General features: G+C 38.1%; 1 protein-coding gene across 5 annotated transcripts in view; it reads left to right on the top strand.

The window, feature by feature from the left end:
* Positions 1–2,071: 2,071 nt before the first annotated feature.
* The window catches only part of PLEKHA1 (pleckstrin homology domain containing A1), a 38,778-nt gene continuing 14,398 nt past the window's right edge, over positions 2,072–26,451 (top strand). For 4 of the 5 annotated variants that reach the window (XM_076339180.1, XM_076339176.1, XM_076339177.1 and 1 more), the window contains exons 1-5: positions 2,072–2,233; positions 17,453–17,613; positions 20,235–20,291; positions 21,773–21,818; positions 23,876–23,973. In XM_076339180.1, the coding sequence (XP_076195295.1) occupies positions 17,473–17,613; positions 20,235–20,291; positions 21,773–21,818; positions 23,876–23,973 (342 nt within the window). In that variant the 5' untranslated portion in view covers positions 2,072–2,233; positions 17,453–17,472. Of the gene's footprint in view, positions 2,234–17,452; positions 17,614–20,234; positions 20,292–21,772; positions 21,819–23,875; positions 23,974–26,451 lie in introns of those variants that run through there. The other variant, XM_076339181.1, reaches the window with a different exon arrangement.

Here is a 26,451-nt window from a genome sequence, read left to right on the forward strand (position 1 = left end):
CTGTAATCTTTGCACACCTACTTTGTATTGCAGAAGAATGGGAAAGTATCCGTGTGATCTAATCACTTTGGATCTGAAGTTTACCTGTTTGTCACCACAATTTCTTTCAATTGTTACATTTGCACGCTCCACAGAAAGGAATACTGAAAATGTTTAATTGCTTCGAAGTCAGTGAGCTCAGCTGAGCTTTAAGTAGCCTGTGTACCAGTACAATATCGTAACACCAGAACTAGGAGCAGCCTCCTACTGAAAGTAAGTTTTGCTTTAAATCGAGGCATTAGAGATGACTATATTTATGTTTCTATACACATAAGGTTGCCTTGGACATCAAAGATTGATACCTAAATGGTTTAGCATGGAGACATTGGAGACATACCTTGTTGGGCTCACCTGCACTGTCTGTGTTATTCATGGGGGAAAAGCTGCATTGGTGGCAGGTGACTTCTCCATCTCACGCTGGTCGATGGCTGAGCTCTTAATCGTTTTGTTCCCCACGTGCATATTTTGTGAACATACCTTTATGAACAGTGCAACTTACCGAATTTGGCTATTTTAAAAAGTTTGTACCTCAGCTTAAGCAAAGATAGTTCTTTATATACCTGATTGTCTCCTCACTAAATTGCAGACATGGAAAGAATTAGGCCATCTCAAAAAGAAGGTTGCAGTAGTCTTCCACGATGGAAACTACAGTAAACTACAATATGAGGTTTGCTACTTGATTCTAATAAAATATATTCCCCCTTTTAAATGTAATCATCATCTTTTCCTTTCCCGAGCCCTATTATCACAACGCATGGTTATTCAAACCTTGTTTGGGAGGCTGAAGAAAGTATTTGAAAGTTAAGGCATATCAGACTGTAGACTGCCATGGTTTTCATTCTGCCACCTTCTGCATGTGCGTTATGAAACGGCTTTTGATTGCACGGCTTTTTGATTGCAAAAAGGGCGTATCGCTTTTGCAAAGGGCTCTTCCACGCGCAGTGCAATGGCAGGCCACATCCTGCAGTCGTTTAATGAGCTGCCACAGTCATTTTAGTTCTGTCAGCACGAGAAATGTCAAATCGGGACCTAAGCGGGGGAGGGACATGGTGCTGGCTACTGTTAACTGTCTTACATGAATGCCAGTAAAACACTGTTAAGTGAAAATCATCAAAAAAATGTATGAATAATTGTGAATGGAGTCCAGATTGAAAAGCTTCTGGCTCGTGCAGCTGCAGAGTGTGTGACCTAGCCAGGGTTTGATAGGAAAAAGTTGCCATGGGAATGGTACGGCATTGTTTGCGGCTGACTTCAGCCTTATTGTTGTGCTGTGATTACAGCTTTTGTTTCACTGTGAAGTACGGTTGTTAAATGCCAGCTTGAAACAAAGATGTATTTACATGCAACGGCTGAGTTCAAATGATTTCTATTTTCAGAGATATCACGGCTTTAAGTTAGGGAAAAAAAATCTCCATTACTATTTCGGAAAACACTAGGCATTTTAGTATAAAGTGTTTAAGTGTATGCTTAGAAGATAATTCCCATTAAAATCGGTTAAATATCATTACTGGAAATTGTTATTTGCCACTAGAACTATCGTGACCGATGGCTTCACAAAGCTTTGAGGCAGCACCTGAACCGACAAGCCTTCTGTGAGAAGCGTAGGGGAAGAGTCTCCACACATCCAAACGGTTAATTCCTTTTCTGCGGCTCCCTACCCATTAAATTTAATATTAAAAACAAAGTAATTGCATGTTCAAAAAACAAAGCTGCAGAAAATAAGCAGTGTCACATGTATTCGTGCAATGGCTGACAGCTGATGCTTTCCCCTCTGTACGGCGGTACGTTCCTCTCCACCTCCGCCGCAGCAGCCGCGGCCCAGGCAGCACCAGGCCCCGCCGCCGGGGAACTACAACTCCCGTCAGGCATTGCCCCTCAGGGTCGCGCCTCGGCGGAGCCGCCCGCGCCGCACTACATATCCCAGAAGGCTCCGCGGCACCGGGCCGCCCGGGGCCGCCCGGGAGGTGGGGCTGCGGCGCATGCGCGGGGCGGGGCGGGGGCCTCGGCGGTGTCGCCGCGGTCGGTGGCGGCGGGAGGCGGTGAAGTTTCTTCGGAGGGAGAAGGGGGCGGGAAGGGAAAGGGCAGCCCGCTGCGCCGAGCCGGGCCGGGAGGGGAGCGCGGCGCGGCAGGAGGCGGCGGGTCCCCCCGCGGCCCGGCTCTCCTCACGGGGGCTCCCGGACTGCCCTGGACTCCAGTAAGTGTCTCGGCCCGGGGCGGGGGCGCTGAGACGGGGCCGGGGGGGCTGAGGCGGCGGGGCTGCCTGGCCCGGCCCTGTGGGGAAGGCGCCTGGTTGATGCTCTTCCTTCCGTGCTTGCCCGGTGTTTGACCGGGCAGGGCACTGTCCTGTTCCCTCGACGCCTCTGCCTTTGTGTAGCTCCTCGGTCGTAAGCGGTTCGTGCCTTTCCCTTCCCTCCTCCCTCTCCTTTTTCTTCCTTTTCGTTTTCCCTCGAAGCCGCCGCCTTGGCGGGGGGGCTCTCCCCGTGTTTCACCTCGGGGGCAGTGTATAGGAGGCCGTGGCATAATTGCCTTGGTAAAGCAGTCAAGGCTCTGTCACATCCCCAGAGGTAAGAGAATGATCTCATTACCCGTAATATTTTTTTTCTTCGCCTCTCTTCTACTCAACTTCGGTCTTTGAGCATGATGGGAAGGAGCGATCTTATCTGGGCAGAGCCCTGCAGTGATGGTGCCTGGGAGGGTGTGGGCTCCCGGAGCAGCCCGCCTGCTCGGCTGCCAAGCCGGCTGCCAAGCCGGGCCTCTCTCGGTTGTGCTCGCGTTTGGTATTGAAATCTCAAGCTGCAGCTGCGAGGAGAGCTGACTGTGATTGGGACAGCTAACATTCAGTGGCTAGTTTGCTTTCAGCTTTCGAAGGCGCTAGTTCTGAAGAGGGCTGTTTTGGAAAGCTGTTGCCTGTGCTAGCAGTGCTAGCAATGCAAGCCTGCACCTCTGAGTTGCGTTCTAGCTTAGTTGTAACCTGGGCTGGTTATTTACTGAAGCAAAGTGTCTTTAAATGGATAACTTGACTATAAATTAATGTTAAACTGTAACTAATATTGTCATATTTGCAGTTTTTAGCACATGTAAAATTCCAGATAGGCAATTGACATGCTACTAACTTAACACAGACTTAAATACTGTATGTATTGTGCAGTTCCCTTAGGTGTAACTAATGCATAACCTTCATAAAAGGCATTGTATTATTGCATAAAATGTTTGCAAAGTAACATCAAGAGGACAACAATTTCTCTTTGGGGAACAGGCTCCTGTTTTGAGGCCTTTTTTAAAAAAAATGTCATTTTCACTAATCAATGTACTATGTAAGTTTATAAACAAGCAAAAAGAACAGTTTATCTTCAAGTGGGTGAACATTAATTTGTTAGGCTGAGCATTATGAATTAGGCATGAGCAAAATGGTGTTGCTCATCTGAGTAAAGCCGAGAGGGAGAATTAATTTTTTTTTAGATTCTTAAGAGCTAGATCTCTCCATGCTTCACCTTCTTATAAAAGTATAGTACTTTTAAAGAGACTACTAGACTTTGCTGCATATAGTAAACTGAATGGCATCAGCTTTTTTGTTGCCTTCTGACAGATTGCTTACTTTACTAAAAGAGGCAATAATGTCTGTAAAGATACATTTTCTGTTCTCCTCCCATTACCCAATCCCATACATGACACTGGAAGACAGAGCCATATTTGATAATACAGTTTGGGCCTATGAGATGCCAGGAACAGCTGCTCACTGTTGAATCCAGCAGGGTTTGGGTTTTTTTCCTTTGATTTGTCCACTTCCTTTTTATACTTGGGCTGTGTTCATTATGATGCAGCACAAACACAATCTTTACTGAGATGGAGCTGTGCGTGGCAACTTTGCTGATTGCTCTATGAGTTACTCTGTCTTCATGAATTTACTATACTGCACTTACAAGGATGGGGTTTTTTAATACTTTTGATTTGAAAGTAGTTATGAAGTATGATGAAGTCTTGTATCAGTTTATTTCACAACTGAGTTAAAGGTGCAACTTTAGAGCAAATTCAGTAGTCCTTGAGCAGGTCTATACATCCAATTATGTATAGGAAAACTTCTTTAAGTTTTATCGCTTGTTCTCATGAAGCTCCACGTTGGATAAATTCACAGGACACTCTCTGCATTCTAGTAAGTCTTAACAGTGGGTTTGGAACAGTAGACTTGCCTTTTAGGTCCCTGCAGTCTTGTCTCCTACTTCTGGTTGTTATTTTTACTTGAAAGAGTCACACAAGTAACGATATATAAAACTGTCAGGTATGTAAAGCAGAGAAGAGTAGTTTTCCTGTTTGTCACATGAGTAAGTGTTAAAAGTAGGCTGAAATCTCTCATGGTAGAGAAATTCTTAGCCTGGTTGATGTTTGGAGGAGAGCCTTTTAATTCAGGGATAAATAAGCACTTATGCTGCAGAAAGTGATAATTCAGGAGATAATACATTGATTTTTTTTGTGTATCCTAGATATCACTGAATACTAGACTGCTGGAGATAGCTTTGCATAAAAAGTAAAACTTTTTGTGACAAAAGAAGAACCAGTGTATGAATAAAGTAGGAAGCATCTTAATGCTTTTCCTCCTCCTCCTCTCCCCCTGTACTTATTCTTCCTCAGGAACAGTAACTGAGTGACAGAGAGAAGACACACACACACATGGGGAATAAGGAAGGCGTGTATATGAGGAAAAGACCTGAATGCAGGAAAAGGCCTTGGTTTTTCCAGGTAGCTGTGGCTTATTTCAGAAGACAAGGAAGCTATATCAGCAGGAATAATAAAGGCTGACTATATGTTAGAGTGTTAGTGTAGAAGAGAGGAAGTGCAAAAGTCAGTTTTTATTGACTGTAACAGATTAGAAAGAACTTGAGGACATTACTGAAATGTGAACAGATCTCTACTTGTAATACAGTCTCCAGTGTAGTGTTGGATGTAGCCCAAACTGCCAGGCCTGCAGAGTTCTTAATCTATTTTAGTAGATTTAGAATTCCATCGATGTCTTTATTACTAAATGTTCCCGGTTATTTGAGCTGACAGCTATCATAGTAAATGTATTTTCTTCAAAATGCAGCAAACCAGCAGCACTGGGAAGTGAGTGCATGTTGTGAGTGAAGTTTCCTTGCATGCCATGGTGTACACTTTCTTGTATCCAGCTGTATGTCAGTGTTTGTCTAAACAATAGCTTGTGATACAAGAGCATGTATCTTTCTTGCAAGATGTTTTTTTCCCCTGATAATTATGAACAATAGAAATGTTCTTAGAAAATACGTAATGAGGTTTGGAGCCAAATAAACCTTTGTGCAGTTATATAATTGCATGAAAATACAGGATAGTAACTTCAGTGCCAAAATACGGGAATTTAGGTAACTGGCTTTAGCATGAAACGCTTTTACAAAGTGGAGCAAATGCTGTAGATGTCACCAGGAAACAAATGATACAAGAAAGAAATACAACAGTCAGTACATGTATTCTTTTGTTTTTGAGCCTAAATGCAACAAGACATGGCTAGAAGCGTTGCTCTCAATGCTTTATAAAATTATGTAAGAAACATTAATATCAAAATTCTAGTGAGCTTATCTGACATACAGAAATAATGTAGCTGCTTTAAAAAAATTACCTGCCGAAGAGGTCAGAGTAACAAGTATGGTTCAAGTTCAGGTTTTGAAGTTACACTTTAATGCACAGAATGACTCAAATGAATTGGAATGGGAGATACGGCTGAGCTGTTTCAGAATTTTCTTCTACTCTTACGCTGATCCGAAATTAGGACTTTGAAAATTTGTAAGTCTAAGGTCATCTTGATACATGCTGTAGACTGACTTTGAGAAACATTTAGATACATATTTGTATATGGCTCAATTTTATAAATAACACTTTCCTGTTAGTGCTAGGTAAAGCAGCAGGGTTTTGTTACTGTTGAGGAAGGAAGCTTGGTTCATTGTCTCAGCACTAAGCAGCATTTTCTCCCTCCAGGGACTTGCAGAAGCATCTAGAATGTGTAGGTGTTTCTTTAATCTTGGAGAAGGAACTTATTAAGCTTTCTGGTGCAGAACTATATGAGCCACTTACTTTCAGCAGATGTTATCTGCACGAGTAGGGAGTTGCAGGTCTGGTAGACATTTGTGGCATTCAACCGTTTAAACAGTTTTCAGGTTTGAACATATGCCTTTGCCTTGAAAATCTGAATAGTTTCAGGTATTTTATGTAGAAGAAAGGTGGTTCAATGGTGAGGTTGCTGCTCTGGGACTTGGGAAACAGGTTCAGCTCACTGTTTTGCCAAAAGCTTCCTGTGTGGCCTGGGACAAGCTGCTTCTCTGTCCCTCCATTCTCATACTGAAACTGCAGAGCAGTAGCAGCTCTCTGCATCGCAGAAGTGTTACAAGGATATGTCAGTCAGGTTTGATGTGTTCAAGTGCGGTAGTAACACGGGGCATATAGCTCCCTTATGCTAGGAGGGAGAGGTCTAAGAGACTGCCCAAGTTTAAAGCTAGAGGTAAGCTCCAGGCAGAAGGAGTAAAATCAGAAAAATCGGGGGGGGGCGGCAGTTTTGACTGGAAATCTCTTGGATCAGTTAAAAAGAGAGAAAGCAAGTCCTTAAAACTTTAAGGAGCACTGCGTTGCTTTGTTTAACAAAGTATAAAAACGATGCTTAAAATACCTGCATGAACCAGGCAAATCTTTTCTATTGTGATTCTGCCACACAGGGAACAATAGCAAAGCTGCCTCTGTTCTGCTGTCAACTGTTCTTTTCTTTGGAAAATGCTTTTAATTCTAGCTAACCATTACATCCAAATGTTTTAGCTATCAATTTTGTTCATTTGTTCTGCTGGCATGATAGGCAGAATCTCTTAAATTCAGTCTGATTCATTGACTTTTCATGTGAAAGAGGTTGAGAAAAGATAGCTTCTCTACCTCCACACTCCCCCAAGGGGGGAAAGAATTTGCAGCCACCTCTAAAGAGCAGTGTCTTTAACTTTATAGAGCTAAAAGTATTTTGGATTTAAAATCCTTCTGGTGGAAATATAAGATGGTATTGTCATTGCTATAAACTGAAAATGTAGACTAGACAGCAATTGTAAAACTTTGCAAATGTGTTTTCATTGTTGAGAGTCAACACTCCCAGGAACAGTCTCTTTATACTGACAGATAGCTGATAAATTCGTTAGTTTAATATGTAATTGTTTTGATGTGTATGCTCTCCATGGGTGCTTTGGTACCCACCACATTTACATCCCATGTCCAAGAAAATGTGTTTGAACTTGTTCAGACTAGTGACTTAATTAAGTGTTCTTCTGTTAAGCGCTAAAACAGTTGCATGTCAGGTTTGTTGTAAGAGTGAGCAGTCCTCTTAAAACTGCACTTCAAAAGATGTTGTTAAATACATTGGTCAACGCTTTAGGGAGGCTTATAATAACAAATAGAAACTTGGGCTGTACTAATAATTCATCTGGCAAGTTATTGCTGTAGCTAGTAGACTCAGTGCCTGTATGTGTGCTAGTGCTGCAAGGTTAGGTAGCAGTGCTTAAAGGATGTTCTTGCTTCAGAAGTGTTCCTGATTATTCAGGACTTCAGGCTTTGGTTATATTTTTTTTCTCATTAACCTTTTTTTTTCCTTCCTTAAATCAAGTTCACTCCAGGTGCTGTAACTTACTTATACTATCTTGCTAATTTGTGCTGGTGCTCTGATTTTTGGGTGGAGGAGCAGGATTTCTTAGGGAGGTCCATTTGTTCCCTTCTTGGGGGAAGGGTGCAGTACACTACGTTGAAAACCAGTCTGTGGCATACTCATGGTAAGTTCAGGGTTTCCAGGCATGTTGCACATACACAGGACTTGCAGTTCTTCTGGAGTATTTCTGTCTTGCTGTGTACAGGTCAGGCAGCAATCCTGCAAAGTGCCAGGAGCCTGATGACTTCCTGGTAGTATTGGGATCACTCTGTAGGTGGAGCATTGTTATTCTCCATATGCATCGTAATTTACGCTTTGAGAAATGTCAGTGTCAGTGCAGAACAACAGCTGTGCAGTAAACTGGTATTTGTGTCATTGCACAAATAAGAAGAAAGGTAGGGAAGAAGGTCAGCAACCAGACATGAGCTGTACCTGATGCGAGGACAATTCCTTGGGCTCACGGCTTGCTTCCGAGGAGGAAGGCTGCTGGAAGTGAATTGTGTGAGAAGTTATAGTGAAGTATGTGCTCCAAGTGAAGTGTTAGTGTGCTAGCGCTATGCTACAAAACCTATCATTGCAGATAAGCTTTTATTCTATGGTGTTCCTCTCTGTGTCAGGTGAGACTCTTATTAAATTTACCAGAGTGGGATTTTATTTTCTTAATTTAACAAGTGTAAAAGGGGGGGAAGGTAATGACCTGAAAACCTTGCCGTTTGATGGGAGCTTAATTTTCTCCTCCCACCGTGGTAAACAGGAGCTGGCATATGTACTGTAAATGAGTATTGGTTCACTTACCTGAGACAGACAAAGCCTTATTCTTCCTAAAGAACTTTCACTAAACTTGCTCTTACTGAAGAGCTCTGAGGTTAGTCCTAATCACAGTGATTAATCCTTGTGTAGTACTAACATGATTGATAAGTAAGCTAGATTCTGGAGGAGACATCTGGTCCTTGCAGTAGTGGGAATTTTGGCCCGCAGAGTGGCTTGTGCAGTGAACTGAATGTGGTCTGTACTGTGAAGTCCACAGTATTAAAATAAGTGAGGTGAAATCTTAATGGCAACAATTTTTCCTTCCCAAACTATTAATGTAGATGAACCATTGCATTTTTTTGATTCTGCATTGAATTTGCTAAATTGGTTCTATAAAACCAAATTTGATAATCAGTGACTTGCTTTGTGTGCTTTGGTTTCATCAAATCTTTTTACATTTTTAAAAAAGGTCAGACCAAATATTCATCTGATAGTGTTCTTTTCATTATTTGACACTTCAAAGGAACTGAAAAATCAGTTATTTACAGTCCTTGTTAAGACTCCACAGTTGGTTATGAGTGTTAAAAAATATGCTTGCTTGCTTGCTTTGTTCTGAGCTCACTGTAGACAAAATTGTTAAATGTTGTCTTAAACTTGTGTTCAGATTGCCTGTAATATGCTATGCTACTAGTAGACATGTAGCGTGAAATCACAGTTTGCAGGTATTCAGCTATTCAGAGCTGGCTTTAGTGTGTCTTAAATGTTCAGTTTAATGGAATTAGTCTGAATGTGATATTCTTGCATTTAAATTTGGAACTTGCCTTTGGATCTGTATGTAAAAGGTAATCTTTTACTACTGCAATGCTCTTTAAGTTTCCCTCTGTTTGGCTTCTACCCAATGTTTTCAGCACAACATTTTGGTGCTACTAAGGCAGATAATTTTTTTTAAGTAGTACTTTCAAAATCAATTTAACACACTCTTATGTACATGTGATTTCTTTAACAATGTAAGAGTACTCTGTGAAAACAGAAGAAGATATTTTCAACTTGCTAATTTCCTAACCAGCTGGCCTTTTGATTTTTTGCATACTTCACAGGAAGGAGGTGTATGTTTGTTTGTGCTGGTGCGTTTGTACCCAGGATTCAGAGTGGAAATCAGCAACACTGGCTCAAAAATGGCAAACCTTTTTTTTTTAACCAGCCTCACCTTTTGGTATTGAACTTCCTCAGGTCAAATAAGCTTCATCAGCATTTGTAGTTTGATAGAGATAGTCTTAGTGCTTCAAAGTCATTGGGATGCTTTTGAGACTCTTGCCCTTTCATATTTGAAGACAAGTTTGGGTTGAATTTGAAATAGCTGGTAGTGTGTGGAATTTGAGTTCTCAGAGTGGTTGGCCTAGATGAAACAGTTACTAGTAATTGAAATTAAACAGTTTTTTTACTAATGAGTAACTAGTAGTAATAAGTAATTGTAATAAGTAATGTGCTTATTCCCTGCTTAATTTTTAATTTGGTTTAGTTGTAATGAATAGAACAATTTCTATAGACTAATGCATGTAAGCATTTTCAAGAACAAGGACCTAATTTGTCATATTTGGAGTTTTACATATAGCACTTATTTAAAATTTTGAAAAGGCCCATAATAACATTAAAAATAATTGTAAATAATAATTAACTCTGAACCTGCATCATTAAGCATTTTAACTAGTCTGTAACTGAATTCAATAAGCTTTTAAAAATTTATTTTAAGGATTTTATGCGATAAGTCAAAATGAATTGGCATAACTATATTTTGTTTTCTTCTGTTGTACTCATGTCTCTGGTTATAGCTCATTTTGAGTAACTGTATTACCGAGACTTAATATGAAGTGATGGAAACTGTACTTCTGACTGTTGTAAAAACTTTGTGTTATTGAACATATTCTTTCACTGTCTTTTAACTTCGTTTTACTTTATTGCTTTCTAGGCTAGGCATCACTCATATGTTATTAATAGGTAAATTTCAAGACTGTTTTTTATAATGGCCTCATTGCACAGGATGCTTCCTTTTATTTGTGTTAGCTCAGTGCATTTAGAGGGACAATTGAAATACTTGTTTTAGCTAGGCAAAAACCATTAATAGGTGAGGTTTTTTGTTTTGGCTGTCTTAAGAGATCAGCGATAGAGAGGAATTTTGCATCCTGTGCAGTGCATTTCCTCATTTCCTCATATCCCAAAGCCTTTGGCTGCTATTGCAAATACCTTAAAATGGAGAATAGGGGTTAAATTAAGAGCATGAAACATCACTTGCAGAAATTCCTGCAAAACTTTTTGAGGAAGTACCAGTCTGTTCCATTGTGGAACTTGTAGGTTAGTATTTGAAACAGGCCAGCGGATGATGGATTCAGGTAACTTCAGAACATTTTCTGTAGAACTCCAATCTTCCCCTCAAACATACTGAAATTTTTACCTAGACAAAGGTAACATTACTGCAGTTTAGCCTAAAGATGAAGAGCTTGTGCATGGAGTGATGTCGTTGTCCATGGTGAAGGATTGCGGCCTTCTGGCGAGCAGTGTGTCTGGAGTTGGGACGCAGACCGAAATGGCTGTGAAAAACCTTAACTGCCAGCAGAGTAGGGAGATGGTGGTCTGTGTTAATTAATTGCATGCATCTTTTGTGGTTAACTTCATCTCAGTTGTTTCTCGCTTCAGTTTAAGCCAACTGTTTCTCATTGGCGTATTATTATACCAAGGGTCTTGGGGTGTTGCAGGTTTTACTGGATTCAATCTGTACTGAAAGAAGGTATATCAAACTATACGCTTTGATGCATTTCTGTTGTAAAATGTATATTTTAATAAATGTTGGTTATATGTGGATGTTGAAAGCACCCAGGATTAATGCTGTAGCATTAGCATGTAGTAGTTAGTATGGAATAAAATTAGTCATTTGACTTAGAATCAGGGGATAGTTTGGACTTGCTGAGGTATACTGGAGAAGAAGGGAATAGTTGGCTTACACTGATTTAACAAGTCTTCCTGGAAAACAGCAGATCAGATGTGTTTTGAAGACAGAGTGATGACTGAGTAAGACTTAAGTGCAAGATAAGACTTCTGTTTTTGTTAGATGATTCATCAGTGCAAATGATGATTCTTCTGTATCATGGCCTGGTTGGAAGTTGGATTAGATGCTGAGGGAGGCATATATTGTTTGATATGTCTCATAGTTTGATCAGGGATAGGAGAGGTCAATGCTACTGGTACTTATTTCAGGTTTTTTAATTTTGAAGATTAACTGCTTATGCTTAGGAATTCTCTTCCAGGTGAATACTGGCCTTTTGCAGCTGCTTTTTTCCTTCTTCTTGACCACTTCAGAGAAGGAATCTAACTTTAGGGGTCAGTATATCCTGGAGACTTCCAGTTCTCATTTGTAGATGTAATTAAAATGTTGCTGCTAATTTCATGCTTCTAGCAAATCAAAGTTGTGTCTTCTCTGTTTAACAGAAGCATACAATATCTGTTGTGCCCTCCAGAACAAAAATGAATCAGTGAAGGATCTTTGGGAAATAGAGAAGCTCAGCGTATCATTTTAAAACAGTCAATCCTAAATTATCTTCTGTTGTTGTCAGAATTGTACCCAAGTCATCCCTCCAGCTCCTGGATTAGTGTTTTTGTCACGTTTTGGGTACTTAGAAAATTGTGGCTTTGAGGGGTTTGTGAAAGACGAGCAGAGACATTATCTTGGTTTAAATTACCTATATGGTGTTCCGCCGCTGCTGGAAGGTTTTCAAGGGGTTGAAAATAAAGACGTTTGAACAACTGTCCTGGAAGATTTATGTGACTTGTTTTCAGAGGCTGTTCCGAGCTGGTTGTCTCAGGGTTGTGGGTTCCCACCCCCCCTGCTTTGTTGTCCTGGATCTATGCAAGAAGGAAAGCTTTTATTGCTATGTTCTTCAAGGTATAAGCAGGACAGTCTGAACTCATCCCTTACCCTTGGGAGTCAGTAAATGGAGTAAATGGCAAGTAAAAGAGATAACCAACTGGAGAGTAGCTGATTTACAGCAGGAAGCTGATAGTAATTGCCTAGGCAAAAGCCAAGAGCACTCAATAATTAAGCTGTCCCTGAAACCGCAGGAAAGACTGGAGATTGCTGAGGATACTGCTTACCTTCCCTTTGCGGTGATGGAGCTAGTTTAAATAGTAGAGCTTAAAAAGGGGGGTGGAAAGGAAGGATGGGCATGACTCATGGCATCACTTTATGTTTATCAAGTGTAGTTTTATGAATGTTGTTCATCATTTCATACAGATGAGTAAGTAGTAAGGTATGTTTCTTAATCTTCTTAGCTAATAGAAGAACCCCAAAGTCATCTCCTGTGGTAGGTTAAATCCAAAGTTCAAAATGTCCATACGCTAATAGAGCAGGAAGGAGAAGTGTTACTCTGAAGAAATAAAAATAATAATAAAATTATACACTAAGCTTAGGGAAAACGCATGTAAAATAAAACTGAAAGGTATTAAGGAGCAGTGCTCATCTTGCTGTATTTCTTAATCAAGCTTTCATGTGGATAGTGCAAGGCCTATTGCATGGTCATTTATTCATACGAAGTTCCACTTTCTCTAGTAAGCCAGCGGTCCGTGGTTTATGCCTGCCTGTGGAAATCAAGCATTAGCTGTCAAAGGAGAGATTGGGCCACAGAAATGTTACCTTGCATGCCACTTTAATAGTCTTGTATAGACTTTGTACTTGAAGATACGGAGGCTGCAACCAAACTGTAAGGGAGGTGAACTCAAGAGCAGGTGCTGGTGTGAAACTAAAAATAGAAATTAATATAGGAAAGTTTAAGCAGTCTGTTACAAATGGTGAAAACGATGCTTGTGTGCCTCTGCAGGTTCTAGTCGTGCAGTCATGCATTTACAGTTATGGACTGGGAGAAGGTGATCTGTGATTTTTATTTATAGTGGTGCCCGGGAGGCCAGGCAGCCTTAGTTTGTGATATAAATGTTGAGGAATGTTGGTATATGGTATACCCGAGAGGAAAAGAGTGGTGAGAGGGGAAATCTGAGAGAAGCTGGGCTGATGAGGTCTGTACCTACTTAAATTAGCACACCGCCACTGGAAAGAGGGATGTAAGACTTCAAAAATAAGTGAGACGTCCTGTTTGGATTATAACACAACCCTCCGAGAAGGAATTTAAGGAGCTGAGAGTTTTCTGAATTCTTACATATGAGTGTCAATATACACCACAAAATGGGTTTTCAAAAATATTTTAGCTTCTGGTGGATTATGGCGAGAACTGAGAGGAAATGGGCCACGGGAATAATTTTTCTGAAGTACCACTATGTCATTGACCCATGTCTTCTCCCTCCCCTGTCCCCCCCTACTCCGGGGAGGGAAGGCAAAATAAAATGAAGTATGTAATCTCTTATAGATTTGATGCCTTCAGCTTTTCTCTCTAAGAACTCATAATCTTTTTATAATATTTGATTCTAAAAGTGGGCAGAAGAGTTATTACACTGTTCTGTGCTGCAGATTCTGCTGCAGAAAATAACTGTGTATGTAGTAAGAGCTGTAAAACGTACACAGACTTGGAGATTTTTGTTTTATAATTGCCTGAAATAATAATTTCATGAAAAATAAATCATATCTATGTAAGACAGCATCCGTATTCTGAAGACACTTTTAAGTTGAAGTTCTGGTGAATTGTTAGGCTGGTGATCTTCCAGCCAGACTTCCTACGCTGAAGGATTAATGTTGGAGTTCTGCAATTCCTTTTATGAATCTTCAGAAGTAATGTGGTAATTCCGTCTTTGTAGCTTTTTTTGGTCAGTCTGGAGTTGCCAGGAAGGGTGTCATAGTGGTGGTTTAGTCATGTGTGTTCAGTTGCTTTAGTAACTGGAAGAAAGGCACAAATTGATTTTTTTTTATGTGCGCTACAAATTGTGGTTTGTTAATGAAAGCTGAATAGAATTGGTATTAATTTACAGTGGAATCTTGCCAAGATGTAATATGATGGAAGCAAGACTTTTAAAACTTGAAAACAGTTGCATGATTTCATGTTTGACTTCAATTTTGTAATAAAGTTAGAGGGTTTCTTATCTCTTATTCTTTAAGAGCATCAGTCAGGTAGATGTCAGTAATCCCGTGAGGAATTTCAAACTAATCTGAAGAAAACAGTTTTACAACTTAAGTTTTTAAGTTAATGATAGTGTATCCTGTATTTTCATCAGAGGACAAAGGAACTGCAAATAGTATTATTTTGTAGGCTAGAAATTAGCTAGTAGTACTTTGAAATAGAAAATTTGTATGAATTTAGGGGTTTTCTTCTTTGAAAATTGGTTTATTGACAAATACGAGAAAGCTTCTGAATTTTGTCTTTTACCCTGGAAAAAAAAAATTTAAAGTATTGGAGTAGTTCAATGTTAGCTAATTGTATACTTCTAATGGAGCATTATGAGTATCCTTCTTTCATTTTTCGTAAAGGATTTTTGAAAGATAGAGGCTTTAACATTTGGTTGGCTTTATTCAAGGATTCTTAATCAATTTGTATCTTGTTTCAAAAACAGTTTTCCTTGTTTCGTTTTCTTCACATCTGCAGAGAATGCAGTTTAAGCCTGCTCAAACAGGAAACCAGCCACCAATATTTGCTTTTTTTAGGCACAAGGCTTTTCTGGGCTTCATAAACTGTTGATATTAAGCTGAAATTGTGTCCCAGAAGTGCTGTATATTTTGTTGAGGGACCACCTGGCACAATTGAGGACAATACTGGTAAATGACATTTTTTAGTTCATTTAAATGAAAACAATGTGTGATGCCAACTTCTGCCTGCTGAGAGGTATAATTTAGAGGATAGCTACCCTTAAGCTTGCCCCTAGCTACAGATGTGTTTACAGTGAGATGTTACTTCAGTGTGAAGTGATCCCAAGAGCCAGCATGTGAATTACTGATGAATGTTTGTTATGATTATGACATTGCCTTGAGAGTGCTCAAGTATTTGTTTTTGCTGTTACTTATAACTATAACTCAGTTACAGAACTTGTCTTAGATCTGTGATATCTAAATTGAGGAACATACCAATAAAATTTAGATTACCTTAGTAGATTTTGTTACTTTATTGAAGAACAAACCTATGCCTTTGAAGATTTAAACCATCATTGCCTACTTTAAATGTGGAGATTCTTTTACCTTTTGGAGGTAGAAAGAAAAATCAGTCAAGCACTCAATGGAAGGCTTAGACACGTTTAATGTCCTTGTAGCTAAATAGAAAATGTCTTGCATCTCAAACAAAAGTGCGTTAACTTTGTTATACGTAAAAATGCATTTAACTTCAGAATTTAATAGCTTATATTAAAAAAAAAAAACCCCTAAACCACTAACATTTTTAATAGTCTGTCATCACTGTGATATTGCAATCTTTTCAACTTTTTGCAAGTACTGCTGAATTGAGATTGTTAGATCTGGTCCCTGATGCCAAACTTAATGTATCAGACTTGAGTTCGCACCAGAGGATTAGTTCAATGTTGGGCACAAAAAAGGTTAGTTATCTTACAGATTGAGTTAAATGGCTTAAAACTCTTTACTAGAAATTCTTCTAATATGGTATCAAAATCATTATAATAGGTTTCTTTAAAAAATTGTTTCTCAAAGTGGTTGAAGCAAAATTTGACTAGTACTCTAATTAGTCATGTAAAAGGACAGCTGTAAATACAAGCATATATCTACATGTTTCTATATCTGATCCCAAAAAATAAATATATGTTTATCTGTATATCTGATTCCCCAAAACACTTTAAAATGTGCTTAACCGTATATCATGTTTTACTGTGGTGCATCAATAGCTAGCTACAGATAGTTACCAGGTATCTGCCTCATTGTGTGTGTATATAACTATATTTAAATCAAATAACTTTAAGCAAGGAAATAGTAAAGTTAAACAATTTCAAGAAATATTAAAAAGAAACTTCTATATTACACAGTGAAGGCTGAAAGATGTTAGGAAAAGTGTGAAGTGCTTAAACCTTTTATGTCTCATGTTAATATCTTTGGATATGTACTATTTCTGAGTTTTGTAACAAAATGTAAAGAAGACTGAATTGTTTCTTTCCTGCTCTGGGAAAATTTAAATGTTGGTTTATTGCCATTTGTAGAGGAGTATGCAAATTTATCTTTGGTCTTAAAAGGCTGGCTCTTAAGGTAAAATGACTGTCCTGTAAAATAAAAAGAAGCAAAAAAAATGATGCAATAGCCTGCTGTAAGACAGAGCCATAAAAGGTGAAGCAGGCAAAGTGGGAAAAGGTGGTCAGCAGTACAGATTTTTATTCTATTTATTTTTTAAAGCAAAACAAAAAAAGGCAACCCCCCCCAAACCCCCAAAAAAACCAAACCTCAAACTGAGTACCACGTGGATATTAAGGATTTCAGTTTCGGACTAGGAAGTGTGTTCACATCTCAGTTGCTGCACATACAACTTCATTTTGACTATTTAATGTATACGTATAAAAAGATGTCTGTTCTTAGACATTGTTAGACAGGAAGTTCTTTTTGTAGGAGAAAAGAAAAATGTGAACAATGTTTCTAAAAGCCATTTTGTTGAATTTGCTTAAGTAAAATATGAAAAATCACGTTGGACAGTAGAGCTGCTGATTAAGATCCTTTCTTGACCGTGAAAGGCAATGTCAAAGAAGGAAGTGTAAACCTAGTTGTGAAGGCGAATCTTTAATTATTCTTTAGTGATCTTGTAAAAGCTTGTCTTGATGGTTGTCTACTATTTACCACTTGTATCTTTGCACTTAGGGTATTAGATATCCTAAATATATGCTCCAAAGAAGTAAGAAAGACCTATCTAAAAACTCAGTGGTGGTAGTGGGGGGGGAAACAGCTACACTTCACTTACTCTTCTGTAGAAACTTCTTTAAGCTACTAGTTGAAACTGCTCAAAATGTCATGGGTAGGCACAGAACAGTCTTAAAATTAGTAACAAGGAACTTTGCTTAACTTACATGCTTTTTGGTCTGCAGTGTGATGTTCAGGGTCAGAAATGCCTTATGTGGATCGTCAGAATCGCATTTGTGGTTTCCTAGATATTGAAGAAAATGAGAATAGTGGAAAATTTCTGCGGCGGTACTTCATTCTGGACACACGAGAAGACAGTCTGGTGTGGTACATGGATAACCCACAGGTGAGATGTTCTTGGCAATAGTTGTCTGGCTTTTATCAATTTAAACTTTTTCAGATTTTTAACAAATTTACTTAAGAAAAATGGGGTTTAATGTTTATGGATCTGGAAGCTGGGCGGGGGCGAGTTACATAAGTGAAATCATTGTTAATCAGTGTCTCTTTGCTAATATGTGCAATATTTTAAAGAAAAAAATATAATTCATATTTCTGTTTAAAACATTACCAATTGCAGCTAGTAGCAAAACATTACAAACAACTCGAACATCAGTGAATTGCCGACAGGAGAACTGGGGAATAGATAGGATTCTGAATTTGATACCTCAGTAAATCAGTTATTTGTTTTTAATCATGACGTGCTATATTTATTTTGTTTTCTGTCAAGTGTCTTGAATGTGTGTTGCAGGTTCTCGCAGGCACTAAGTAGTGCTATGTAATAGAACCAGATGAGCCGAATCACATACTAGTTTCATTATTTCAGGTCTTTTAATTTACCTTTAACTCTATATGGAAGTATGTAGTTTTCCTTGCATTGCATGGGTCAGTTAGCAGTTTTATGTTACGTCAACTGAATCAGTCATTGGAACGCAATTTCTAATGATGCTTGTTGCAGTTTCAATATAGCGTGAATGGTACGTGAATGTGAAAAGCTTGTATCCATTATGGAGAACATCCTTTATATAAAAGCTACTTTTACAATGTACACGCATCGATGTCTTTTCTAGTATAGGGGAGAACAGGTAATTGCTTAGGGTTTGGGTACAGAGACAACGAAAGCATAGGATGTAGGTCAGCTGACAACTATCTGCCAGAATATTCATGTACCATTCTGCCAGGAGGACCACAGTTAAAATGCAGTAGAAGTCTACAGTTCAAAGGAACCAATGAAAAAAAATAATTAAACAATGTGTAGTTCAATGAATGTGACTTGTGACTGAAGCATTCAGAAGTTCTTACTGAGGAGAAAAAAGAAACAATTTCTGGAAATAAGAGACTTCAAATGTTTGATCTCAACAAGTGATACGAAGCAGTTCTTTTCTTCAGCTTCTCCTGTGATATAACCAGGGCATGTGTGCAAAAACTTGAAATGCCATAGAAATTGCAGTTCATCGGAAGCTTTAAGACATCAGTCTTGCAGTGTACACCTCTTAAAGGTTTTAGTTTAGGCTTTCTTTTTTTTTTTAATGTTAGAGTTCATGCACAAATGAAGAGGTGCCTTGCAAGGGCCAAGTTGAAGCTTCTTGATTTTCTTCTACTGCTGCTTTAGTTTTGAAGAACTGCATAGCTTTTATAAAGCCACTGTGTGAAGACCGTTCTTAATCCTTGAAGTGATGAAACTCTTCATATAGGATGAGTCTGTGGCGTGTGCAGAACTTCACTGGGCCCTTTGATGCGGATAGAAGTGCTCTATTTGTATCTGTGAAAATCAGTTCAGCTGTTCAAAGAAATAATGTTTTTAAGTCTACCATTAATCACACATTATTATCCTAATACAAAGATTATAAAACTGGTGTATGCTGGGATCAAAATCATTCTGATACAGTAAAACTTAAATTTATTTGGGCAGAATGGGAAGACTTTTTTTTTAAATTTCAGTGTTACTAGTCTATAGTAAACATAACCTACTTCTTACCTTTGAAATATGAATGGAGTATAAACCAATTATTTTTCCGTCTTTCTGACTCTGTGGGTAGCATTAGGCTCCTCTTTGCCATGTAGAAGTTCATGAGGCGCTATGGAATAATGAAGAGCTCTTTAGCTGGGGCAAGGATCAGCAAGCAGATGCAGTACCATTCTTATGGTCTCCAGGGAGGCCTGTAGTGGGAAGAATGATACTGTAACGTAAAGGGCCATTTTGAAAGTAAAAATTGTAATGGAAAAAAGTATATGGAAAACAATGCTTTATTTAAAGGAATAAAATTAGGAAGACTGTTTCATCAGAAACAGTTAATAAAAAAGTTAACCATGGTTTGTGATGCTCAGTTCTTTAACTGTTGTATTTCTAGGCTACTAGATGATTGTAAATAGTAATGTAAATGTTAAGACTAGTGTGCTAAGCAAGGGTGTAAAAACAATGGACAGCTCCTTTTTGGATTGTAAATATATTTAGGCTTAACTCAACTTTAGGAAGTATCATGGTCTTTCCCTGCAATAACTTCAATATTAAATGATAAGACTATGATTTTTCAATCTGTTTTGGGAAATACGTGGGACAGCCTTTGAAGTATCTGACATAATAGATGAATGTCACTTCTTGTCCCTTCCGCCTGCCCTGGTCAAAATACATAAGACTCTAACATCTGTTAAGGAAAAAGTATTCTTTCCGGATTTCCTGGATGCAGACCTGCAAGAATCCTTTTTCCTTTAGTAAAATACATAAACCTCTGAAACAATTACTATTTGTATTGTTTCTAGCAGTCCTTCTGTTTTTAGTTGATTAACAGATGTGTGTATAATAAACAAGTAGTTTAGATCCTGTTTCAAGCATACATTGTATATTGTCTATAAAAACACATAGGATTTTCTTTTTGTTTGTGGAATTGAGTTGTTTGCTTTTCATGCGTAAACACTGACTGTGATATGAGAATAAACTAGTTTCACTTTGTAACATATGATTTGTTTCAGAATCTTCCCTCTGGATCTCCACCTGTTGGAGTCATTAAACTTACTTATATTTCAAAGGTAAGATAATATGTAAGACACTTGTTGCTAAGTTTTGGTGATAACTACCAAGGGCTCCTTCTGAAGGCCTCAGCTTTAGACAATTTTAAAAGCCTCTTATGTAGCGCATGGGAAGCTTTTTGCTTGTGTGCTACTCCTGAATTTTAGAGAAGTGTTACAAACACTTCAATAGTATCAGGTTAAAATAAGAACAGACTAATTACTGTTTTGTCTAAGTTTGTTTTGTGATTTCAAATGGCAGCTCTTTGTGCTGCATAGAATTAATGTTTGAGCTGTATGTTTCAGTTGTTTGAGTTTTTGATTTCTAATTAGTCTTGGAGAAAAGGCAGGCCATTTATGAAGTGGAAGATAAGTCTTTGGGTGTGATAGTCTGCAAGTAATAACGATCTTTAATAGATAGAACAGAAAAATTTCTAGAAAATACTTAGTTCATTACACTCTGTATACACTCACTTCTGAATATGTCTGAAAGAAAACTGTGAACTAAGAAAGTCTCCATGGTTCAATTTGTAGCAGATACTGCATTAACAAATAAGTGGAGAAAAATAATTGACCTTCTCTTGTCTTTCTGCTCATTTCTCATCCTTCCTTTGCTTTTCTTGTCATACTGCATCTTCCCACCTTCCTTGTTTTGTGTTCTTGTAAAAGGTATCATTGATGCTGGTTGTATCATGAGTACATAAATGTCAGTGGAGATCTGCTTATGTCCTTCTTGGTTTCCTTCTTCTATGCTTACTCTGCCCCAAACCTCACAGTTGTCATCTTAAGAAATCTGAAATCTTGTATCTCACTTTTAATGGGAGCAGGGGTGGTCACCTGTGCTTTTGCACCTGTGTGCACCTTTGAAGGCAGCTCAAGCGTGCCTCCTGTGCAGATGCTCTAACTTTCCATAGTTCTTCTAGTTACGTAGTACGTGTTTTTTTTTTTCTGGCCAAAAAAAAGGTTTTGATGTGAGAGTGCTTTGCCTTCTCCCCTACCCTTGATAGAAGTGCTCTATAATGTAAAAATGTTGACACCTCTCTCAAAACAGGACACCCGCTTCTCTCCTTCCCCCAACACTGCAACATTTTAGAGACTTCTAAAGAAAAGTGGCTGCTATTCTTTTTATGTTAATGAACTAAAATAGAACTAATGTCCTTGACAGTATGAAATGTCCTTGAATTTTTAGTTCAGTTGAGATGTAGAACTTCAAAATGCAAGTAGAAGTGTTATGTTTTCAGATTTCAACATTTGTCTGGTAATGAATCCTTAAACTTAAGGAATAGGAACATATGGCTTAAGCTGTCTTCTTACCATAGGTTGCACATCTTAAACTGAATTTTATATAGTATTTTTTGTTATATCCGTATATCTTTATACCTAACAAGCTTGCTATGCTGCTAATCTTCAAATTTAGCCACTTGAAAGAGGAAAAAAAATTGTGATATCTGATGTATATTTTGTATGCACAGTGATATTTATAATCTTAATTTCCCTGCTAGGTTAGCGATGCAACTAAGCTAAGGCCAAAGGCAGAATTCTGTTTTGGTAAGTTCTTGCATGCAGTGTGTGCATCAAGTACATTCTTCAGAAATTTGAAACAAAGATAAAGTTCTGCAATTCTGTTACTAGATACAGCTGGTAGTGTATTTCTTAAAAATAGCTTGTATTCACTGTTTCTTCTTTAGTATGAGGGAAATACTGGCTTCTTCAGAAGGTGTTTTTGTGGCTTTTTATATTGCAGCTTAACAAGGAGTAGGTGAGAGCCGTTTTTCAGATATTTGAAATTTTTGAGGCATTAATAAGCTAATCAAAAATGATGGGTGTCTTCAGAAACGTGGCATGCCTGTCAGCTATGAAGACAAGTAATTTAACTATTTTAATCAGTATTACTGATAAAAGAGTTGATTTAATTGATCTAAAAATACTGTCAGCCAATGCTCTTACGTTAAATTTCAGCCTCTATTGATGCACCGAAGAAGAATTTGCTTGGGGTACCTTCTAGGCTTATTGGTACTTAAACTTATTTAAACCTGAGTAAAGCTTTAGATAATCATAAAAGCCCCTTGTGGTCTCTTTTTAGATTTTTCTTATAAGTAGTTTGTCCAGAATTTACCATAATTCCAGATTTGTTTGACAAGCAATTGGCATTCACAAAAGTATGTGTAGAGACTGGAATCAGCCTCTGCTCTGTTTATGAATAACCATTCCTTATGGCTGCATTCATGTTAAGAGTTATAGCTCAGATGAAAGTACTGAAAATGCCTGAAGGTTTTGTGACAATTAGTTAAGGCGTCCTTTGCCATGTGCAGTGTTGTACAGGCCCAGAGAAGGCAGCTCTACTGGACTGGTGCAGTCTCTGTGTTGGAGCTCATGAAATGCTTGGTAAATCACCCCTGTGTGTAAGGCATCAGGGATTCTACACTAGTACCTAGCATGGCAATTCAGTGCCATCTGCAGATTCCTCTGCACGTGCATGTGTAGAGGTGTTTGGCTTCATCAGTTGTAAAGTTGCTCTTGTCAGTGGGCCAGCTCTAAAAAGCCTTAACGGTCCAAGATGCTGGCTGAAAGCTTTTAATATTTCTGATTTATTAAAGTGGTTTTGATACTTTTTAGAGGAAAAAATTATGTTTATTGCCTTTTTATTTAAATGCTGGGAGTTGTTGTTTTAGTCAACTCATTATACAGTTCTGTATTTTGAATTTATATTTGCATCTAATGATGTTTGCTTCAAACCATTCACTTTGGGGAGAAAGATGATAGAAGAGTAAAAAGTATCTGTTTCTGGCATGTGTTTGCTGTTAGCAAAGAACTGTTATGTTACAGGTAGAGCAGCAAAATCTGTTCAGACTTTAGCTGCAATGCTTCAAAGTTCTGGGAAGGTTTTAGTCACTGTTCACCTTAAAACTAATTTCAAGAGAAGTTCTTAATTTGTGAGAAAACTAGCCAGGATTTTTTTGCTGTTACACAGAAATATGTTTGTCCTTTTTGGATAAAGGTATGCTGGTGTTGCCAGGTAGATATATAAACTTATTAAAAATATGCTTTCTCTGTCAAGTCACTAAAGTAGAATGAAGGTTTATGTTCTGGCTATTTTAAAGTTGTTTGGTCCTGAGCATCACATACTTAGTAATCAATACTGATTTTTTCCACAAATTAAAAAAAAAAAAAAAAATCAGTGATCATAGTCATGTTAATGAGTTTGTTGCAAAGGATAACAGATACTGGTCAGAGGATTAAAAGGAGAAATTGTAGAAGTCCCCATGTATAAAACTTTGTTGCTTAGGGAAATTGAGAAAAGGGAAATGGAGCTGTAGAAAATTCTGATAAAATTCAAGGCTTTATTTCTATCTAATAAAAATTATTTAACAAATCTGTACGATGTGGTTTAAGTGGAGAGCTTAAAAAAGAAAAATAGGTGGTTTTAGAATAAAGCAAGCCTGTCAAGTGGATATATATCTTAAGATGACTTTCTAAAAAGAAGTGCAGCAGAGAGCTTAAATACTTCCACTGGATTTTCCATCTGGAATGAAATCTTTTTATGATGGTGTTACGTTTGCTCTTAAATTTCAGTGTTGTTAACTTTTCATAATGGTTTTTAACAGTTATGAATGCAGGGATGAGAAAATACTTTCTACAAGCCAATGATCAGCAGGACCTAGTTGAATGGGTAAATGTTCTGAACAAAGCTACCAAAATCACAGTAAGTGGTTTAGTTGATATTTAGCAATGCTTTCAAATGGTGACTGTCTCAAGGTGCTTAAATGTAACCTTTGCCTCCAGTTTTTATGCTAGAGTAGTCTTTTTTATCTCTACAAACAAGTCTTGGCTTGGCTTTCCAAGACTTGGAGAAACTGTACAGAACTCTCCCTAAACTTGAGTTTGTTGTGCTTCTTGCTTTGGAAATTGGACAAAAATGTGATTCTTTTTTATTATAGCATATGATGGTTTCTAATAGTTTAAAATTAACCATACACATTTAATATTAATTGAAATATCCAGAAGACAATTGCAAGCAATGAAAAGATAGACAAACATTTGCCTGGTGTCAAAAGTTTGTATTTCTTAAAGTATCACTAAAATAATGAGCAAACACATCATACCATGTTCCAAAGATGCTCTTCTGATTTCAAGAAACATCCATTCAAAGAAACATTAATGCATTCTTCTGATAAGTGTTAAATTACTTGTAATTGTAAATTGTTTGTACCAGGACAACTTGTTGTCACATGGTAGAAAAACCCACGTATTACCTCAGTCTTTTCAGGAGGCAGAAGTTATGGTTTTATTTTCTCGCCAGTTTTGGGGAAGTGATGACATGAACTGTTTTGAGAGCATACCCTTACAAAGAAGCGATTTTGAGCATGGGTGCACACATTCGTATTTCTTGTCAGTAACTTTCTCATTTTTAGGTTATCTAAGGATGTTTCCATGAGTCGTTTGCATTGTTTTAATGTAGCCCTTCCTTTGGAATTATAAAAACGTTACTACTAATAATAAATACAAAACCCAGAAACACAAAGCCTTCTCACTTGGGTTTTTCATAAGGAGGATACACCACAACCAGGCTTGAAGTGTTTCCAGTTCAAGAAATAGAGTGAATAAAGAATTAATTGCATCAAATTAGAATTTAGTCTGCAAGCTGTTTATCATGTGTTTAACTTGCATTCTAAATGGCTGGTGAAATCATTAGTATTGTTTGTCTTTGAAGGAACAAGCCTTTGAACTGTTAATCTGTTCAGAGGTTATTTAGTAGGGCCAGGGACTTAATCAAATAATTAAGGTTATTCAATTATTAATTTTCATATGAGCTTTACTTGCTGCAGATTGTAATCCTCCAAGATTCGTTGCATTTTTATACTCTGAGTGCTGATAATCTCAAAATAACTATGAACCTTTGCAGTCTAGCACGTGATGTACCTATTTGAGTACTATTTGAAAATGCATTCATATGAGAAGGTGGTTGTGGGTTTTGTCTGTAACATTTTAAGTAGGAGTTTGTGATGGCTGAAGCACTTACCCATAAAGCTGTAGCTACAAGCCCCTTTTCTTGAAAGGCTGAGGCGCATCATCTGTGTGCACTAGGAGAATGTCTTATCCTTCAGCGCCAGAATTGGCTGTGAATGGAGTCACCTTTTACCTGTGCTAGCAAAGCTGGGTGTTGTGCGAGGCTAAGGGGACAGTGGAAGTGAGAGAATGAGCCTGAGGCCACAGCTGAGCAAGCTGCTGAGTGCCACCTTCACTTGGCCAGGAGGAAGCTGTCCTAGGCTGACATTTGTGCTCTCAGGGCTCTTTGTACTTTGCAGGCTGTTTTTTTGTAAAATAAGCAGTCCTGGACATAGGAACTAGAATCACAGCAGACTATAAAGTAGCTTTGTTTTTGTCTAGATCAGTTCAATTTCAGGTTTTGAATGTGCCACAGTCTTGCGTGGTAATTCACTGTGTAAAGACAATTTGTGTGTCCTTTCTGAAGGGATTTGCATGTCCTATGTAAATATCCAGTAGGTTGCTGGCTAAGATATTTTGGTGTGAGACTCTCGATCTCTTCTTGTTGAAGTCACTTCAAATTTACTATATTAATACTAGGGGTGAAAGGAGATTATAAATGAAAATGTCTTAGGTAGCCAGTTAGTGCATTTCTTAAGTTACAGGTGTTTACTTCTTGCACAAACTCAGAAATTTGAGTAAACATTTTAGATCAAAACACTTATTGGGGAAATTAAATTCCTGTGGTGTTTTGATTGCTTTAGTTCCACATTTGAGAGAGTTATCTAATAGTTAATGATAGTTAGAAATAGGTAGTTAAGGTCATTTTGGACAGAGGCAGTACACACAGTCTTCATGCCAGGTATTGGAACGTGAGTACAAATGTCATACTGGTCAGGCATCCTATTTGACAAAAGTCTTAATGCTGTAGCCCTGTGTTTATGGCCTTACTGTGCTAGCTCTACAGGCACTGGGGCATCTCCAGTCTAAAACACTTATTACTAAAACTGAAAGCAAGTGAAAAATAAAGAACCAGTTCTTCTACAAATTAGCAGTGCTTCTTGAAGATCAAGTATAGCACTTATGGCAAAGCTGGGAATCAATTTTTAGATTTCAGGACACCTGGTGAAATGTCTTTACTGGCACCGGTTTTCTTCTGAGAACTAATGCATAGCCATTGCGACAAATTTTCATG

This window comes from Aptenodytes patagonicus, chromosome 5, assembly GCF_965638725.1.
Source record: "Aptenodytes patagonicus chromosome 5, bAptPat1.pri.cur, whole genome shotgun sequence".
In the NCBI taxonomy this organism is placed as follows: domain Eukaryota; kingdom Metazoa; phylum Chordata; class Aves; order Sphenisciformes; family Spheniscidae; genus Aptenodytes; species Aptenodytes patagonicus.